Genomic DNA, 14071 nt, shown 5'->3' on the forward strand with positions numbered 1-14071 from the left:
GCGGTTTGTCAGAAATGGGATCTGACAAACCACAGATTCATGAACCACAAACTGGCCCGGTTCATGCTGAACTTTGGTTCGTATTTTGATTTGTGCACATCTCTACTGGCTAGTCATTGTCTTTCAGCTTAACCTATCATATGGAGGTGTCAACCATATACACCACTCTGAGTTACTGAATATGGGACAGTGATTTACAGTACAATCCTAAGCAGAGTTACTCTAGCCTAAGCCCACTGAAATCAATTGTCTTAGATTGGAGAAACTCTGCTCAGGATTGCACTATTTGTGCTAGAACATCAGCTTGGCATGCAGAAGGTTCCAGGTTTGATCCCCAGTGTCTCCAGTTAAAAGGATCAGGTAGCAAGTGATGTGAAAGACCCAAGACCTGAAAGAGCTGCTGCCAGTCTGAGTAGACAGTACTGACTACACAGTTCAGACTACAATATTTTATAAGCATAAATCGGCAGTTACATTACTACCAAATGACTCAGATAAGCAAGACAAGACAAGCTGTATCTTTTCAATTCTTTCTTGGTTTAGCTGCTTATTGAAAAGATTTTAATTTTGGGAGGAGGAGGGAGAATCAGCTATTATATATACCTGTGGTCAGAGATCCAGAAACAGGTTCACTTTCTTCAAATCCTTTGACAGAGATGATGCTGACAGTGTACTTGACACCCGGAATAAGTTTTACCAGATTGGTTCTACTCTTGCTTCCATCGACCGTTACAACTTTGGGGGTACCTGGAATTGAAAATGATTTTGCAAATGAAGAGCTCCCAAAAATGAATTTTCACAGCTGACAAAGATCAGAAATAATGGGCTAATAAAAATGAATGTCCATAGTTGAAGTTTGCAAATAACAGATGTATAATATGATAAAGTGTGCAAATAAGCTGTATTAACTGGCATACTTGAAGTACCAGTGTCGATGTTTAACCAACTGCAGACCCACTGCCTGCTCATCTATAGCTTGAGAGAAAGTAGGCAGCAGGTCCTGCTGGGCACCTGGCCATGGGCACTACCTGCTGGACAGTGGTGCAAGTGGTGTTCATGACAAGAACGCAATAGTCTCACCATACTGTTAATCAACTCTGTAGCAGTGTGGTAGTTTAACGGGCTGGGAGACACACAAGCTCTTTAAATCCCTGCCAGCCACACTGTTGATCAATGGCATGGAAAGAGGAGCAAGGGATCCTGGCAGTCGGTTCTGGCCATGGGCTCTGCCTGCAAGTGTAAGTAATCAGCCCTGGCCTCTGCCATATTTTATATACAGGCCTATGATATAAAATCATATAAAATCATAGGGCCCCTGGATTAAATGCAGCTTGATCTGCAGCATGGGGAATTCCAGCCAGCCAGGCAAGAGCATTGCTAAGACCTGCCCGGGAGATCAGGCATTAAAGGAATGTTCATGCTTATGCAGAATGACTGGTGGTGATGGTATTTACTGCCTCTCCAGCTATTGGCATGAACTGTGATAAGACAGAGTCTTGTTGAGTCACCCCTCTTAGTACATTCCAATACGCTTCTTCCGTGATGAAATCCCCACCCTAAGATTGAGGATCAATCAACCAGCACTGGTAAGTTTAATTTGGCTCTGGGAAATGACATCTTCATATCTAAATTAATCAACTCAGCTCCGGGAAGATTCATTAGCAAATTGCCCCTTTTGTGAGGTAGCAGGAGAGACTTTGCATTTCCTTTCACACACCCTGACAGCAAGTAATCAAAGTAATCAAACCTTTGTAATTCCCAGATCCTGACCATTACGGTCTTTGTTCCAGTGGCTGAGGGGGCTCCCTAGCCTAAGGACATGTTTTGCCCTCTAAGAACCAGGGCTCCTGCCCCATTCAAACTATGGGTCCAAGCGCTGCTCCTTTGGGGTCACTTCCCTAAGTCTCTCTCTGGCCAAGAACACTGGACACCTGAAGTTCTTTTCCTCCACAGACTACTCTACTCTCAGAGATTGGTAAATATACTTCCCCCATCCCTCACTCTATTGCAATTTCTGGCTGGCTTTCTAGGACTGTGTGTGTAGGTGTCAACTGTCAAGCATTTTTAATTGCCTCTTGAGTGTATGTTGGTTTTTCCTCTTTAAATAAAACTCTTTGACTTTAAAAGCACCAAGTCTCATCTGCTACCTTGGGGGAAAGACCCCGTAAATATTGGTGGAGTTATCCCATAGTTACCCTTCTCGCATAGCCTAGCTCCTTGCCGCTAATTCCCCCCACTTATTTGCAAAGAGGCCCATTCCCAGTAACACAAGCTGGCAACACCCATAGCTGGGGCTCCAGGCCCACTCTGCTACTGCCTGCTTCCCTGTGAAAGCAGACAGCGGTGGACAGCATGCCGCTTAACCAAGTATGCCAGTTAACTGAGTGCTTGATAACACAGCTTTTACTGTACACATTTTCTTTGCTTGTAATGCAAGTTGAGCACCTCCACCCCAAAATTTTTACTCTATTGGCAACACGATGATGTGTTTTGAGCTTAAGTCCTGCTTTGGCATCTACTTATTAAGACCTGAACACTGAGGCTATCCACCACTGTTGGCCCATGTTCAGAACTTGATAACCTGTCAATAAATTCAGAATAGGAAACTGTCCTTCCTTTCTGACCTGTAGTCTAGTCTGGTACACAAGCCACCAATCTAATCATCATCATGGAAGCAAAGGAAAGTCATGTGCATCCAAAGCACACGGCATGCCTCGTGGAGCTGGGAAGGGAGCACATGCCAGCAGCCAAGGACTAGGGCCTCACAATGCACAAAGTATACACCAAGCAAACAGTGTTGTGCAGTAGCAAAAGCAACATTCTGCCAACCCTTGTACTGTACTTCCAAAGTAACGGTGTGAGAATGTATACTTGCTAAAACATGATGAACCAATATAGAAATCTTGAGGCGGAGGGGAGAGTTTCATTGATCATGGAGGACAGAATTAGTGGTCCAAATATGATTAAAGTGGGAGTAGATTTGTGTTTCTCTTGAAATAGACAGAAGGATGAATAAAGTTGCATCCACATGAAGAGGTTTCTCCATTTCCCTGTGATTGCTGACATGAATGCTGAGGCAATAGCATTCACACAAGCAATGGAGCATCCACATGGAGAGCCAGTTTTGTGTACTGGTTAAGAGCAGCAGGACTCTAATCTGGAGAACAGGGTTTGATTCCCCCCTCCTCCACTTGAAGCCTGCTGGGTGACCTTGGGTCAGTCACAGCTTCTCAGTGCTCTCTCAGCCCAACCCACCTCACAGAGTGATTGTTGTGGGGATAATAATAACATACTTTGTAAACCAATCTGAGTGGGAATTAAATTGTCCTGAGGGCAACATTGTTATTGTTGTTGTTGTTGCTGTTGTTATGGGAAATTTGTGTATACTGTCCTCCATCAACTCCAATTTCCCTTGCATTTTTCTCTCACCACGTCAGAGGGATTTTCCTCAGTCTTTTTAAAAACTGGCAATTGCTAGATCACTATAGTGTTACATTGTCAGGATCTACTGGTTTCTTGGCTCCCAGCTTTTTTTAAAAAATGTAAGTCTCTAGACATGTTCTATCTCTACAACAAAAAGGACTTGAAACATACTTAAAAAAAATGAAAGTTAGGAATGCAGAGAAACTAAGGAGATCATGGGAACAGGCAGTTATAACGTTATAACACTATAGCATGCAAGGAGTTACTGATTCTTTAAAAAAAAAAGTATAAATAAGCCCTCCAGTGACATGCTGAGGAAATGGCAGTAATGTGTCTGGGTGGGGTGTGTGTGTGAAGAATCCACAATGTGGTAGCCAGGCTACTGTTGGGGGTGGGGTAACGGGATCATATCACCTCAGTGCTGAAAGATCTGCATTGACTGTCCATTTGTTTCTGAGCGCAATTCAAAGTGTTGTTTTTTTGTCTTTAAAGCCCTAAATGGCTCACAGACAGGGTACTTGAAAGACCACCTTGTTCCATAATGTTCAGCCTACCAGCTAAGATCTTCCTCACAAGTTTTGCTGTGTGGCCCCACCTTTGGGGTTGAGGTGGGTGGCAACCAGAGATAGGGATTTTTAAGTTGTGGCACTTTGCCTATGGAATGCTCTTCCACTATTTTCCTTCAGGCATTAGGGCAAAACTTTTCTGTGTATCCAGGCTTTGAACTGGCCCTTGTGTGGGAGCACACAGACCAAGGCTTGTGTGGAAGATCTTAGCCCGGGAAGGGGGAGAACACTCTGCTTCGTTCCCTCTGTTTTTAGCCTGAGAAATGTTTAAGATCCATTTTAAACTCCTTAATGTTCTATGTTGTTTTATGCTTTTCTGTGTTTTGAATGGTGAGTTTAATAATTTTCTAAAATATTTTATGTTTTTATTATGCTTTGTTTTGTAAGTTGCCTCAGGCAGGCTTCCTAGAGAGGCAACAGAGAAATTTTACAAACAAACAAATAAACGGACGGACGGACGGACGTCTTTCTGACTTTTACAATGTTATGTTCATACCTACCTATCCCAATCTGTGCCCCCTCTTACCTCCTGTAACTGGGACGTAGGAAACCCGGAAGCTGTCGACTCGTCCTCGTGGGGCAGTCCAGCTGACGATAGCAGAATTTTCAGTGATATCTGAGAAAGTGATTTCCTTGGGAGATCCCATAGCTAGCCAAAGAGAAACACACAGACACAGACAAGGAGAAGGAGTTAAAATGCTACCGTTTCATCATCGATGCTTGGTTGGGGAAAAAAGAGAATGGTCTCAAATTTCCAGTCCATGAGCTGAAACTACAATAAATATTTAGTTCAGTGTTATGACTGGAATGGAAAGTTTGATACCACAAAGGCTTTTGTGGTAAGCTCAGAGCAATTCCCTTTATGGTTAAGGATTAGATTTTTGTCAATAATCTTGCGGTCGCAACCAACTCTGCACACAAACAAAGCAGCTCAAGTGAATTGTATTGCTTGAATCCCATATCCTCTCTCAGTGGACCGTACTAAATACTGCAGTTGCCACAATGTGACACTCATATGCCAGATGATGCACCCTCCCCCCCCCCAGTTCAGAGATTCATACTTGCACAATTGCACATGTGTAGCCGAGGAGCTCTTTTCCATTTCTGAAGGAGGCATCATTTTTCATATGCAAAGAAATGCATGTGTGGAGCAGCATCCTCCATTGAAATGAATGGGGAAACAGTTCTGGTTGGAGGAGCTCCTACCATTCACTGGAGCTCTGGAATCTCTTACTGGATCAAAATGTGAATGTTTATGCCATACTCCTGGGCAGCCCTACATGATTTCCCCCAAATTTCCATAGCAATTTTCCTTTTGAAATGTGGCATTTCATAAGAGATATTTGGACAATGTGTGCCGAGAACAGAATGAACCCCGGCTTGCCAGTTCTCCCATATCAGCGAGAGACCTCCTGCCTTCTGCTGCCTCTTCCTGTCACCTTTCAGCTGGCCAGTGGGAGGGAAATGGGGTGAGGGAAGCAATGCAGCTATCAGTGTCATCGGTGCCATGATGACATCACTTCTGGAGTGACCAGAGGTGACATCATGGCAGCATCAGAGATACTCTAGCATTTGGCCCAAATTCTATGGTTAAACCACAGAGTTTTGGCTGAATGCTAGTGTGCCCCTGGCACCATGATGACATCATTTCCAGTCACCCTGACAGTGACATCATCACAGTGCCAGCAACATCACTATGTCACTAGCAAGGCCCCTCTAAAGTGGGTAAGTCTCCTGCTGGTAGTGAGCATTGTGATGGCAACCCTAACAGCCACACAAGGTCAAGAAGCTAAGTAGCCAGCAGGCCGCTGCTGAGGTGGCATCAAAATGTTCTAAAATAAATCTACAATCCCGCAACTTTTGCAATCTGTAGGTCCCAATTTAGAATAGCATAGAACACAACTCAACAGAAAACAGGGAAAACAGCCCTTGAAAGGACTTAAAAGGATGGGATAGCATGTGGCAGTGAGCTACCCTTTGCCATTTTTAAAATGGAGCATAGTTCTGCACGCCTCCGTAATGGCAACAGAAGGAGAGTCCATATAGATATTTCATCCAAAGCCACTCCCTTTCAGCAGGACTAAAACACGTTTATTTTTAACCCACTTTAAAGGGGAAAGCCACAGGAAAGCCATGAAAGTTAATCAGGAAGAGCAGGACAACACGTGGACATTTGCCTTTAATGTAGAGGCTTCCAGCTTTCTTTGAAGGATAAAATTCCCACGTGGAAGCATCCTTAGAGTGAGAACATTTTGAAAGTGATTTGAAATGCTTCTTTCCCTCCCATTTCCCCTCTCCTTTGGTCATTTCTGGCAATATTTTTATTTGGGGAATCATGTAACAAGTAGCAGAATGATGATCGATTTTAAATGAAAATACTTGTGCTTAAAAGCTGTTGAGGGTAATTTGTCAGTTCTTTTTACATGATACAAACCTCCCTCACATTCTTGCTTATATCTCCCTGCATACTTGACAGAGGTACTAAAACCACATGCAAATCAAAGCAATCTCATGTCCAAGATGTCTTTTAAACTATGCTTTTGCCATAGCCTGAAACTTATTTTGGCAAAATCAACTGTTAGGGAAAGCAGAAGAGGTTTCCAACACCCAAAGATAAGTCTGGCACTGAAAAGTTTATATTCAGCATTTCAGCCCGAAATGGCGTTTCTTTATCCAGTTGCAATAATAACAACTCTGATTTTAAAATGTTAAAAAAATAAACAGCCCACACAAGAGAAGTCCATTAGCAAACGAGAGAGACAAGTACCAGAAGCAAACCACATTAAAAGCTTCCATGGAGATGTGCCAAGGCTGTCTAAGCGGATGGCTTCAGATGGTTTGCAAAATTTAAATTTAGATTGAGTTAATTTGAAATGATGTAATTTGGATATAATAAAGGTTAGGGTTTTTTCTAAACTGGCTCCTTTTTAATGGACTATTTTTTAAAGTTAAGTATTCTGATAAATTCTTTCTAAATCCAAAAAAAAAAAACCCACAGAAGTTGAGTAATATTCTTCCATTAAGCCAAACCATGCTGTCACCAAGTATTTAACAAGCTTTGGAGTCCCTCAGAACTTTTCATCATCCTGGGGAAGAATTCTGAGGAACTGAAAAGCTTGCCACAGCTCTGAGACATTCTGGTTAATCCTAAATAGACATTTTGCTTTTGTTCATGATTTCTTTTTCTAATGGACCAACACAGCTGTTTACAACCGTTGGTTCTAAATGTTAATACAAGGAAAAAACAATATAAAACAGCAGCAATGGCAGCAGTATGAGGTTTACAAAAGATCTTCAATTTCCAAAGAGTTTGAACACCTGTTTTGCTCAAGGGAAACATACTTTAAAGGTGGCTTTAAGGGAGGATTAGACAGAAGTCCATCAGAGGCTATTAGCCTAAGTGACTTAAAGTGATCCTCCGTGTGCAGAGACAATAAACCTATGAATCAGGAAGCAAGATCTAGAGAAGGACTCTGTGACCTGTTGCTGACTCTCTAGGTCAACTGGCTGCTCACTATGTAAAACAGGATTCTGAACTAGATGGACCACTTGTCTGATCCAGAAGGGCTCTTCTTCTGGTCTTGAGATCCAATCTTTTATCTTAATTTTACAACCAGAGTGGTGCAATGATTAGTGTTGGACTGAGGCTAGGGAAACCTAAGTCTGAATCCCTGTTCGGGCTATACAGGTTACTGGTTAACCTTGGGCTAGTCAGTCTCCTTCAGCCCTGAAGAAGTCAGGCACTTTTCACAAGACCTTAAAGGAATGGCCCACTCACCAGACACTGGTGGCTTTCCCCCTTGTCTCCAGACGTCTCCGTTTTCAAACGGTTGCAGGCTGTTTGGCTTCTGGTTTGGGGCACCCTTCAGGGATTGCGGGAAAGTGTGCTCCCAGAAAAGGTGCAGAAAAAATGGAAGCCAAACAGCCTGCAACCGTTTTGAAAACAGAGACATCTAGAGTCAAGGGGACAAGCCACCAGTGTTCAGTGAGTGGGTCGTCCCTTTAAGGATGTATGGAAAGGGCCTCAGGTTGTAGTGGGGGGATAGTGAGTGATTCCGCACACGTTGGATAATGCACTTTCCATGCACTTTATCAGTCGTTTGAGGTGGATTTTTTGTTCCGAACACGAAAAAATCCGTTCCAAATGATCTGTAAAGAGGATTGGAAGTGCATTATCCAACGTGTGCGGAATCACTCAGTGTGTATTCCAGACTGATTTTGGATATAAAATTGGATAAAAATTTTGGATATACAACTCAGATATAAAACTCCACCTAGGTATTCCAGACTAATTTTGGATATAAAATTGGAACACGAATGCTGTGGTTTAGAAATATATTTTAGACTAGGGATGAGCAAATATTCTATATTTTGTTTTTTTGTTATAATTTTGTTAATGGTTTCCATTCTCCTTTTTTGCTGTGGGTTTTGCACCTTGGTTTTTAATGTGTAAAATTGTTATATGCACTTACATGGACATTGGATGTCATGTATATGTACAGTACATGGATAATGCTGATTTACTGATGTACAAATGATGTTGTAAAATGTAAAAAATTCAGAGTGAGGAAACTTTAAAAGGTGCAAAAATGAGAATCATGGGTTCAGTTAGTACAATGGAATTGAAACAGAAATGTTCAAGTCAAAACAGCAGGAATGAGAAAGCTATTTGTGAAGCTTCCCCCTGCCCCTGCCCTCTTGACCAACACAGGAACAAAAGATTTTTGTTTTGTTTTGACCACTGGTATTGTGCCTATGTTTTTTTCCTTGCATTGTTTTCACAGCCTTTGGATCTCTTTTGTTGCTTCCAAATGTTGTTACTTGGAGTTTTTGGAGTAGAGTGCAAGCTCAGTTCCAAAAAAGAGTAAATAAAACAACCCTGCTCAAGAGAATAAACTAGGAAATGAGCTAGATGGGGAAAGGAGCATTTTGCAGATTTAATGGATGGAACCATTGACAGAAACCAAATATTTCCACCAAATGTTGATCCCATGTATCACCATTTATTTATGGTGTCAGGGTTAGAGTACTTAAGAAGGATCAGGGAGACCCAGGTTCAAATCCTCACTCTGCCATGGAAGCTTGGTGGGCAGCCATCGGCAAGCCTAACCTATCTCAGCCGAACCTATCTCAAAGGGTTGTTGTGAGAATAAAATGGAGAAGGGGCAGAATGATTTGGGGGGCCCACTTGGGAGAAAACTCAGGTGTAAGTATCAAATAAGAAAGTCATCTATCTGTATCTCCATAGAGTTGGGATCAGCCGCTGGAGGTGCCTGAGCTAAATCTAGCTCATCTGGGGTCTCTGGTTTGTCAACCTAGGTGCAAAAGAGGAAGCATGGCTTGTCAAAAGGCCAGCTAGAGGGATGCGGGACTGGAATCCTGGCCATTGCGTTGCTACTGAGCCACAGCCTGCTCAGTGTGGTGCCTGAGAAAAATAGCTGCTAGCCCAAGCCACAGATTTCCTTCCTTCCTTTCATATTTGATGGAGGTGGAAAGTGCCATCAAGCCATAGCTGATTTACGGCAACCTCCTGCTAGGGTTTTCAAGGCAAGAGGCCAACAGAGGTGGTTTGCCATTGCCTGCCTCTGCAGCCCTGGTCTTCTTTGGAGGTCTCCCCTCCAATTACTAACCAAGGCTGACCCTGCTTAGCTTCTGAGAGTTGACAAGATCGGGCTCACCTGGGCTATCCACGCCAGGGTCCTTTCATCTTTGGGACTGGCTTTTCTAGCAGATTTAACAAAACAAAAACCCTCCATAGCTTCCTTCTTTGGCTTTGAAAAATATCTCCTTATCATCAAAGGAGAAAAAGACTAAAAGCCTTAAAGAGGCTTGAAGGCAATAAATTAACAGCTAATTTTGTTTTGCTGAAGGATTATGAGAGCCACTTCTCTAGGAAGCAATGTGAAAGGTTGCTCAGTAAGGCATTTCTCTGGGACTTTTAATTGGCTTGGTTCTATTAGAGTTCTATCACGGAGTCTTGGCTACGAATTTGTCTTCAGCTGTGATGATGTATGTCTGTGTAGCACAGAAATTAGAACCACCACCAGTGGCTTTCTGTATATTTAGTATGAGCCAATGGAAAAGAGGAGACACTGCTTTAGAAAGAGAATCAGTCATAAACATGTGACCCTTTTGATCTGGACTAATGCATAGCAAGCAGCAATAGGGTCTCACCACACGAGACAAAATACACTTGAATTACACGGGTAATTCGAGTGTATTTTGAGTGAGAGCGTAATTTGAGTGTAATTCTAGTGTAATTTTGAGTGTAATTCGAGTGAGAACCAGTTTGGTGTAGTGGTTAAGAGCGTGGGACTCTAATCTGGAGAGCCAGGTTTGATTCCTCTCTTTTCCACTTAAAGCCAGCTGGGTGACCTTGGGCTAGTCACAGCTCTCTCAGAGCTCTCTCAGCCCCACCCACCTCACAGGGTGTTTTGTTGTGGGGATAATAATTGCATACTTTGTAAACCACTCTGAGTGGGTGTGAAGTCATCCTAAGGGGTGGTATATAAATCTAATGTTTGTTGTTGTTGTTGTTTTGTAATTTGAGTATAATTCGAGCATATTTTGTCTTGTGTGGTTTGACCCATAGTGAATGGTTATTCTATATTTGGTTTGTCAGGTTGTAGCCCTGTGCCCTTAACTTCAAGAGCTTCATGACACAGAAGCTTAGTAATTCTTGCCACATGCAGCCAATCTGTGGCATGGATCCTATCCCTGTCCTACTCCTCTATTGAGCAAAATTTGCAGATTTCTTCCAGTCTAAGGAGCCTTCCTCCATCTTAAATAGCTCTTCTTCCAGTGGAAGTCACTTAAGTTGGATGAAGGCTTCTTAGATCAGAAGCTGGATCCTTGGAGGAAAGCTGGATCTGGCACAACATCTGGGCTGGACTACTTCATATTACCTGTGATGCTATCAAATGCATCTCTATTTTAAAAAAAGGGGGGAGCATTCAATCAAGTGAGCAGTCTGAAGGAATTTCAAGATGGAAAGCCAATTGACACCCCTTCAGAAGTCAAATTTGGCCCAGAGTCTTCCAGTTGCTTATTCTAACGGGCATCCTTTTAAAAAAAAAAAAGTCTGATCTACATTTTGTAGAAATGTTTGGCTCAGGTGGACGTCTATCTATCAACTCTGCAAAATGATACTGTACCCTTCCAGCTTATTGTTAACTGATGATGACCTGCAATCTGGCATGGTATGCCACAAATACCAATTTAGTACCTCGGCAAAGAACGGGTAGGAGAAAATGAAATGTAGTCCATCTATTCATTTTTGAGAATCCAAGGACTAATAATTTATTAATTGGTGATATACCAACCACCAGTTACAACTTGTGCTCCTTGGATGAGTTTGAAGGAGTTAATTCAAGAAAAAAGGACATTGCAAGCTAGAAAGGATTTTGGGGTGATTTTTTTTGCCCATTGTTTAGCATTTTGGGGGCACTAGGTCTACTTCTTAAAAAAAATAGTATAGCCTTTAAGGCAGGGGTCCCGAACCTTTTTGAGCCTATGGGCACATTTGGAATTCTAATATAGTGTGGTAGACACAACCACAAAATGGGTGCTCCAGGAGGTGGAGCCAGCCACAAAAAAAACGGAGCCCGTAACGCATCTTTAATGCTATTGAGTGGGGTGATAGCTCCATCACTCTTCCCCCTAGCTAGGCTATCAGTCACACTACTGTATAGATCACTTTTCAAATATTCAGTGGGTATTAAAATCTTTGTGATCTGTGAAGTACGTTAAAGAAATCCAAAGACCCATAGGCTGTCTGGGGTGGAGAATGAGAAATTCAAGGACAAGAACGTAAGCATGTTCCATCCATTTTAGTGCAGGAAAGGAGATCTGAAAACCAGTAAAAGAATTTTGGGAAGGGGAGTAGAGAGTTGTACATGAATTGTAAGTAGCTAGCACACCATCCACTGGGATGTTCTGCTGCACAAACGTCATAGAGGGCTGTGCACAAACATTGTTCCTTCTCATAGCGTTTGTGCAGAAGAACATTCCCCACTTGACTATGCTCCAAATTCTTAAGTGGAAAGAAATGAAAAAGACACATCTACACATATGCATGCAGCTGAGCATGAGAATTCATCCCTCTGAATGCAGCATGTGCAGGAGAACTTGGATTGTGCTCCCAATTTTTAAATGACGAGAAATATGAAAGACGTTCACGGACATATACATGTAGGTACTACAAGACAACTTCTCTCAGTGGATTGTGCATCAAATGTGGACGTGCACAGAAATGCGAAAGGCAGCAGATGCACACATAGATGCATGCATGTGGGTGACTCATGCTTTTCTATTCCTTTCAAGAGAATACCTGTTGTTGCGACTGCATTTACGGGCTGGGAACGCTGTCCACTGGTAACTCCATAGAGATCTATGTAATATTCGGTGCCTTCCTTCAGCCCTGTTATATCTTGGGTGCGTTCGTGACCTGGTATAATTAGTTCCAGAGGGTCTGCAAGCCTATTGGCATCCCTGATTTTAAGAACAAAACTGTCAAATGCTCCTTCATCAGCTGTCCAAGACAGACGGAAACCATCTGGGGTAGCATCCGAAACCAGAAGGTTGTCAACTTCAGGTTCTGCTTCTGAAATTGGAAACAAGAAAGCAGGAAGGAAAAAGGAAAGCTTTTAATTTCCCTTTTAAAAAGAACAAACGAAACTCCCAGGGGTCTGCCACAAATCAGGTTAGAGTATGGTGTGAATGTTCCAGCCACAAGTTCAGAGAAGTGGAAACAGTCAGCCTGCGATCCAAACAGGGAAAAAAATGCTTTCGGAGATTAAGAGCAAGATGCTTTTCCAACCAAAGATGTGGGTGTGATCATTCTTCGAGGACCCCCCGAAGAGTGCTGACGAATCACATATCACCTTTGCCCTGCCATGCAATAGGAAACATGCTGGTAGTAGCCCTGATGTTCATTGGTTCTCTGCCTTCCATCGGAGTTTCCTACCCTTTTGCCAGTCCTTTCGGTAAACCATAAAAAGGGCATGGTACACCCTCCACATGTTGTTGGCTTTTCCTAACACTGAAAAATTGTTCTATGTACTTTCTCTCCAACACCACCAACACCCAGCATACATTTTAGTTTAAGTTTAATAGCTGAACTGCAACTGCTAAAATCTCTAGCATCCAAATTGGTGTGGGCACCTTAAGAGGCTACCCAACACGTCTGCCAGCACTGGATGGGCAATCACACCATGATTCCAAGCACAGAGCAATAGTCAAGCTCAGGGCTTTTTTTCTGGGAAAAGAGGTGGTGGAACCCAGTGGGTTGCCCTCGGAGAAAATGGTCACATGGCTGGTGGCCCTGCCCCCTGAGCTCCAGACAGAGGGAAGTTTAGAGTGCCCTCTGCGCCATGGTGCCGAGGGCAATCTAAACTCCCCTCTGTCTAGAGATCAGGGGGCGGGGCCACCAGCCATGTGACCATTTTCAAGAGGTTCCAGAACTCCGTTCCACCGCGTTCCAGCTGAAAAAAAGCCCTGGTCAAGCTTAATTATCATTGCCCATACACCAAAGTTGTGTTAGAGATGCTGCCCATCAAGCCTGTGTTGGACAGGGTAGAGGCTCAGGTACTGGACTGAGAAACGATGTATGCTTTGCAAAAAAAAAATTAGCACAGAAGTAAAGCATTGCATAGTTGAGTTGTGCAGAAGCAAAACCGAAACAAAGATTCTCATGTGGATGCCCAGGGACACCCAAATTCACCCCTAGCTTGGAATCCAGCAAGGTCATTCTTGTGTTCTTATGGTCTGAAGGACCTTGTTAATCCTGCATCAGTATTTCAGCATGGTCTTTCATCTTTCCCAATTAAACTGTTGCTTTTACTCACCAACACTTGCACACACAGAGTAAACTCTATAGCTGTGTATGGGCGATCTGATAATGATACAGCTATAGACTAAAGAACATACACAAGAAATTGAATCTACTGTGGTTCAAAAAAGGATTAAATAAAATCATGGTGGAGAGCCATGTTCATGTTGGCCAATTTTCCTTTTAGATGTTGCTGAATCTCAGATTGTGTCATTTTATAGAATTATGCAACAGAGAGAGATGAACAACATGG

At 42.8% G+C, this 14071-nt stretch overlaps 1 protein-coding gene across 5 annotated transcripts in view; it reads right to left on the reverse strand.

Moving 5' to 3' along the window:
* The window catches only part of TNC (tenascin C), a 118248-nt gene that overhangs the window by 29084 nt on the left and 75093 nt on the right, over window positions 1-14071 (reverse strand). For 4 of the 5 annotated variants that reach the window (XM_054997613.1, XM_054997612.1, XM_054997611.1 and 1 more), the window contains 3 exons: window positions 12319-12591; window positions 4516-4638; window positions 604-747 (listed from right to left, as the gene is read on the reverse strand). In XM_054997613.1, coding sequence (XP_054853588.1) covers window positions 604-747; window positions 4516-4638; window positions 12319-12591 — 540 coding nt within the window. The remainder of the gene's footprint in view (window positions 1-603; window positions 748-4515; window positions 4639-12318; window positions 12592-14071) is intronic. The other variant, XM_054997614.1, reaches the window with a different exon arrangement.

The sequence above is a fragment of the Eublepharis macularius genome, chromosome 14, assembly GCF_028583425.1.
Source record: "Eublepharis macularius isolate TG4126 chromosome 14, MPM_Emac_v1.0, whole genome shotgun sequence".
In the NCBI taxonomy this organism is placed as follows: Eukaryota; Metazoa; Chordata; class Lepidosauria; order Squamata; family Eublepharidae; genus Eublepharis; species Eublepharis macularius.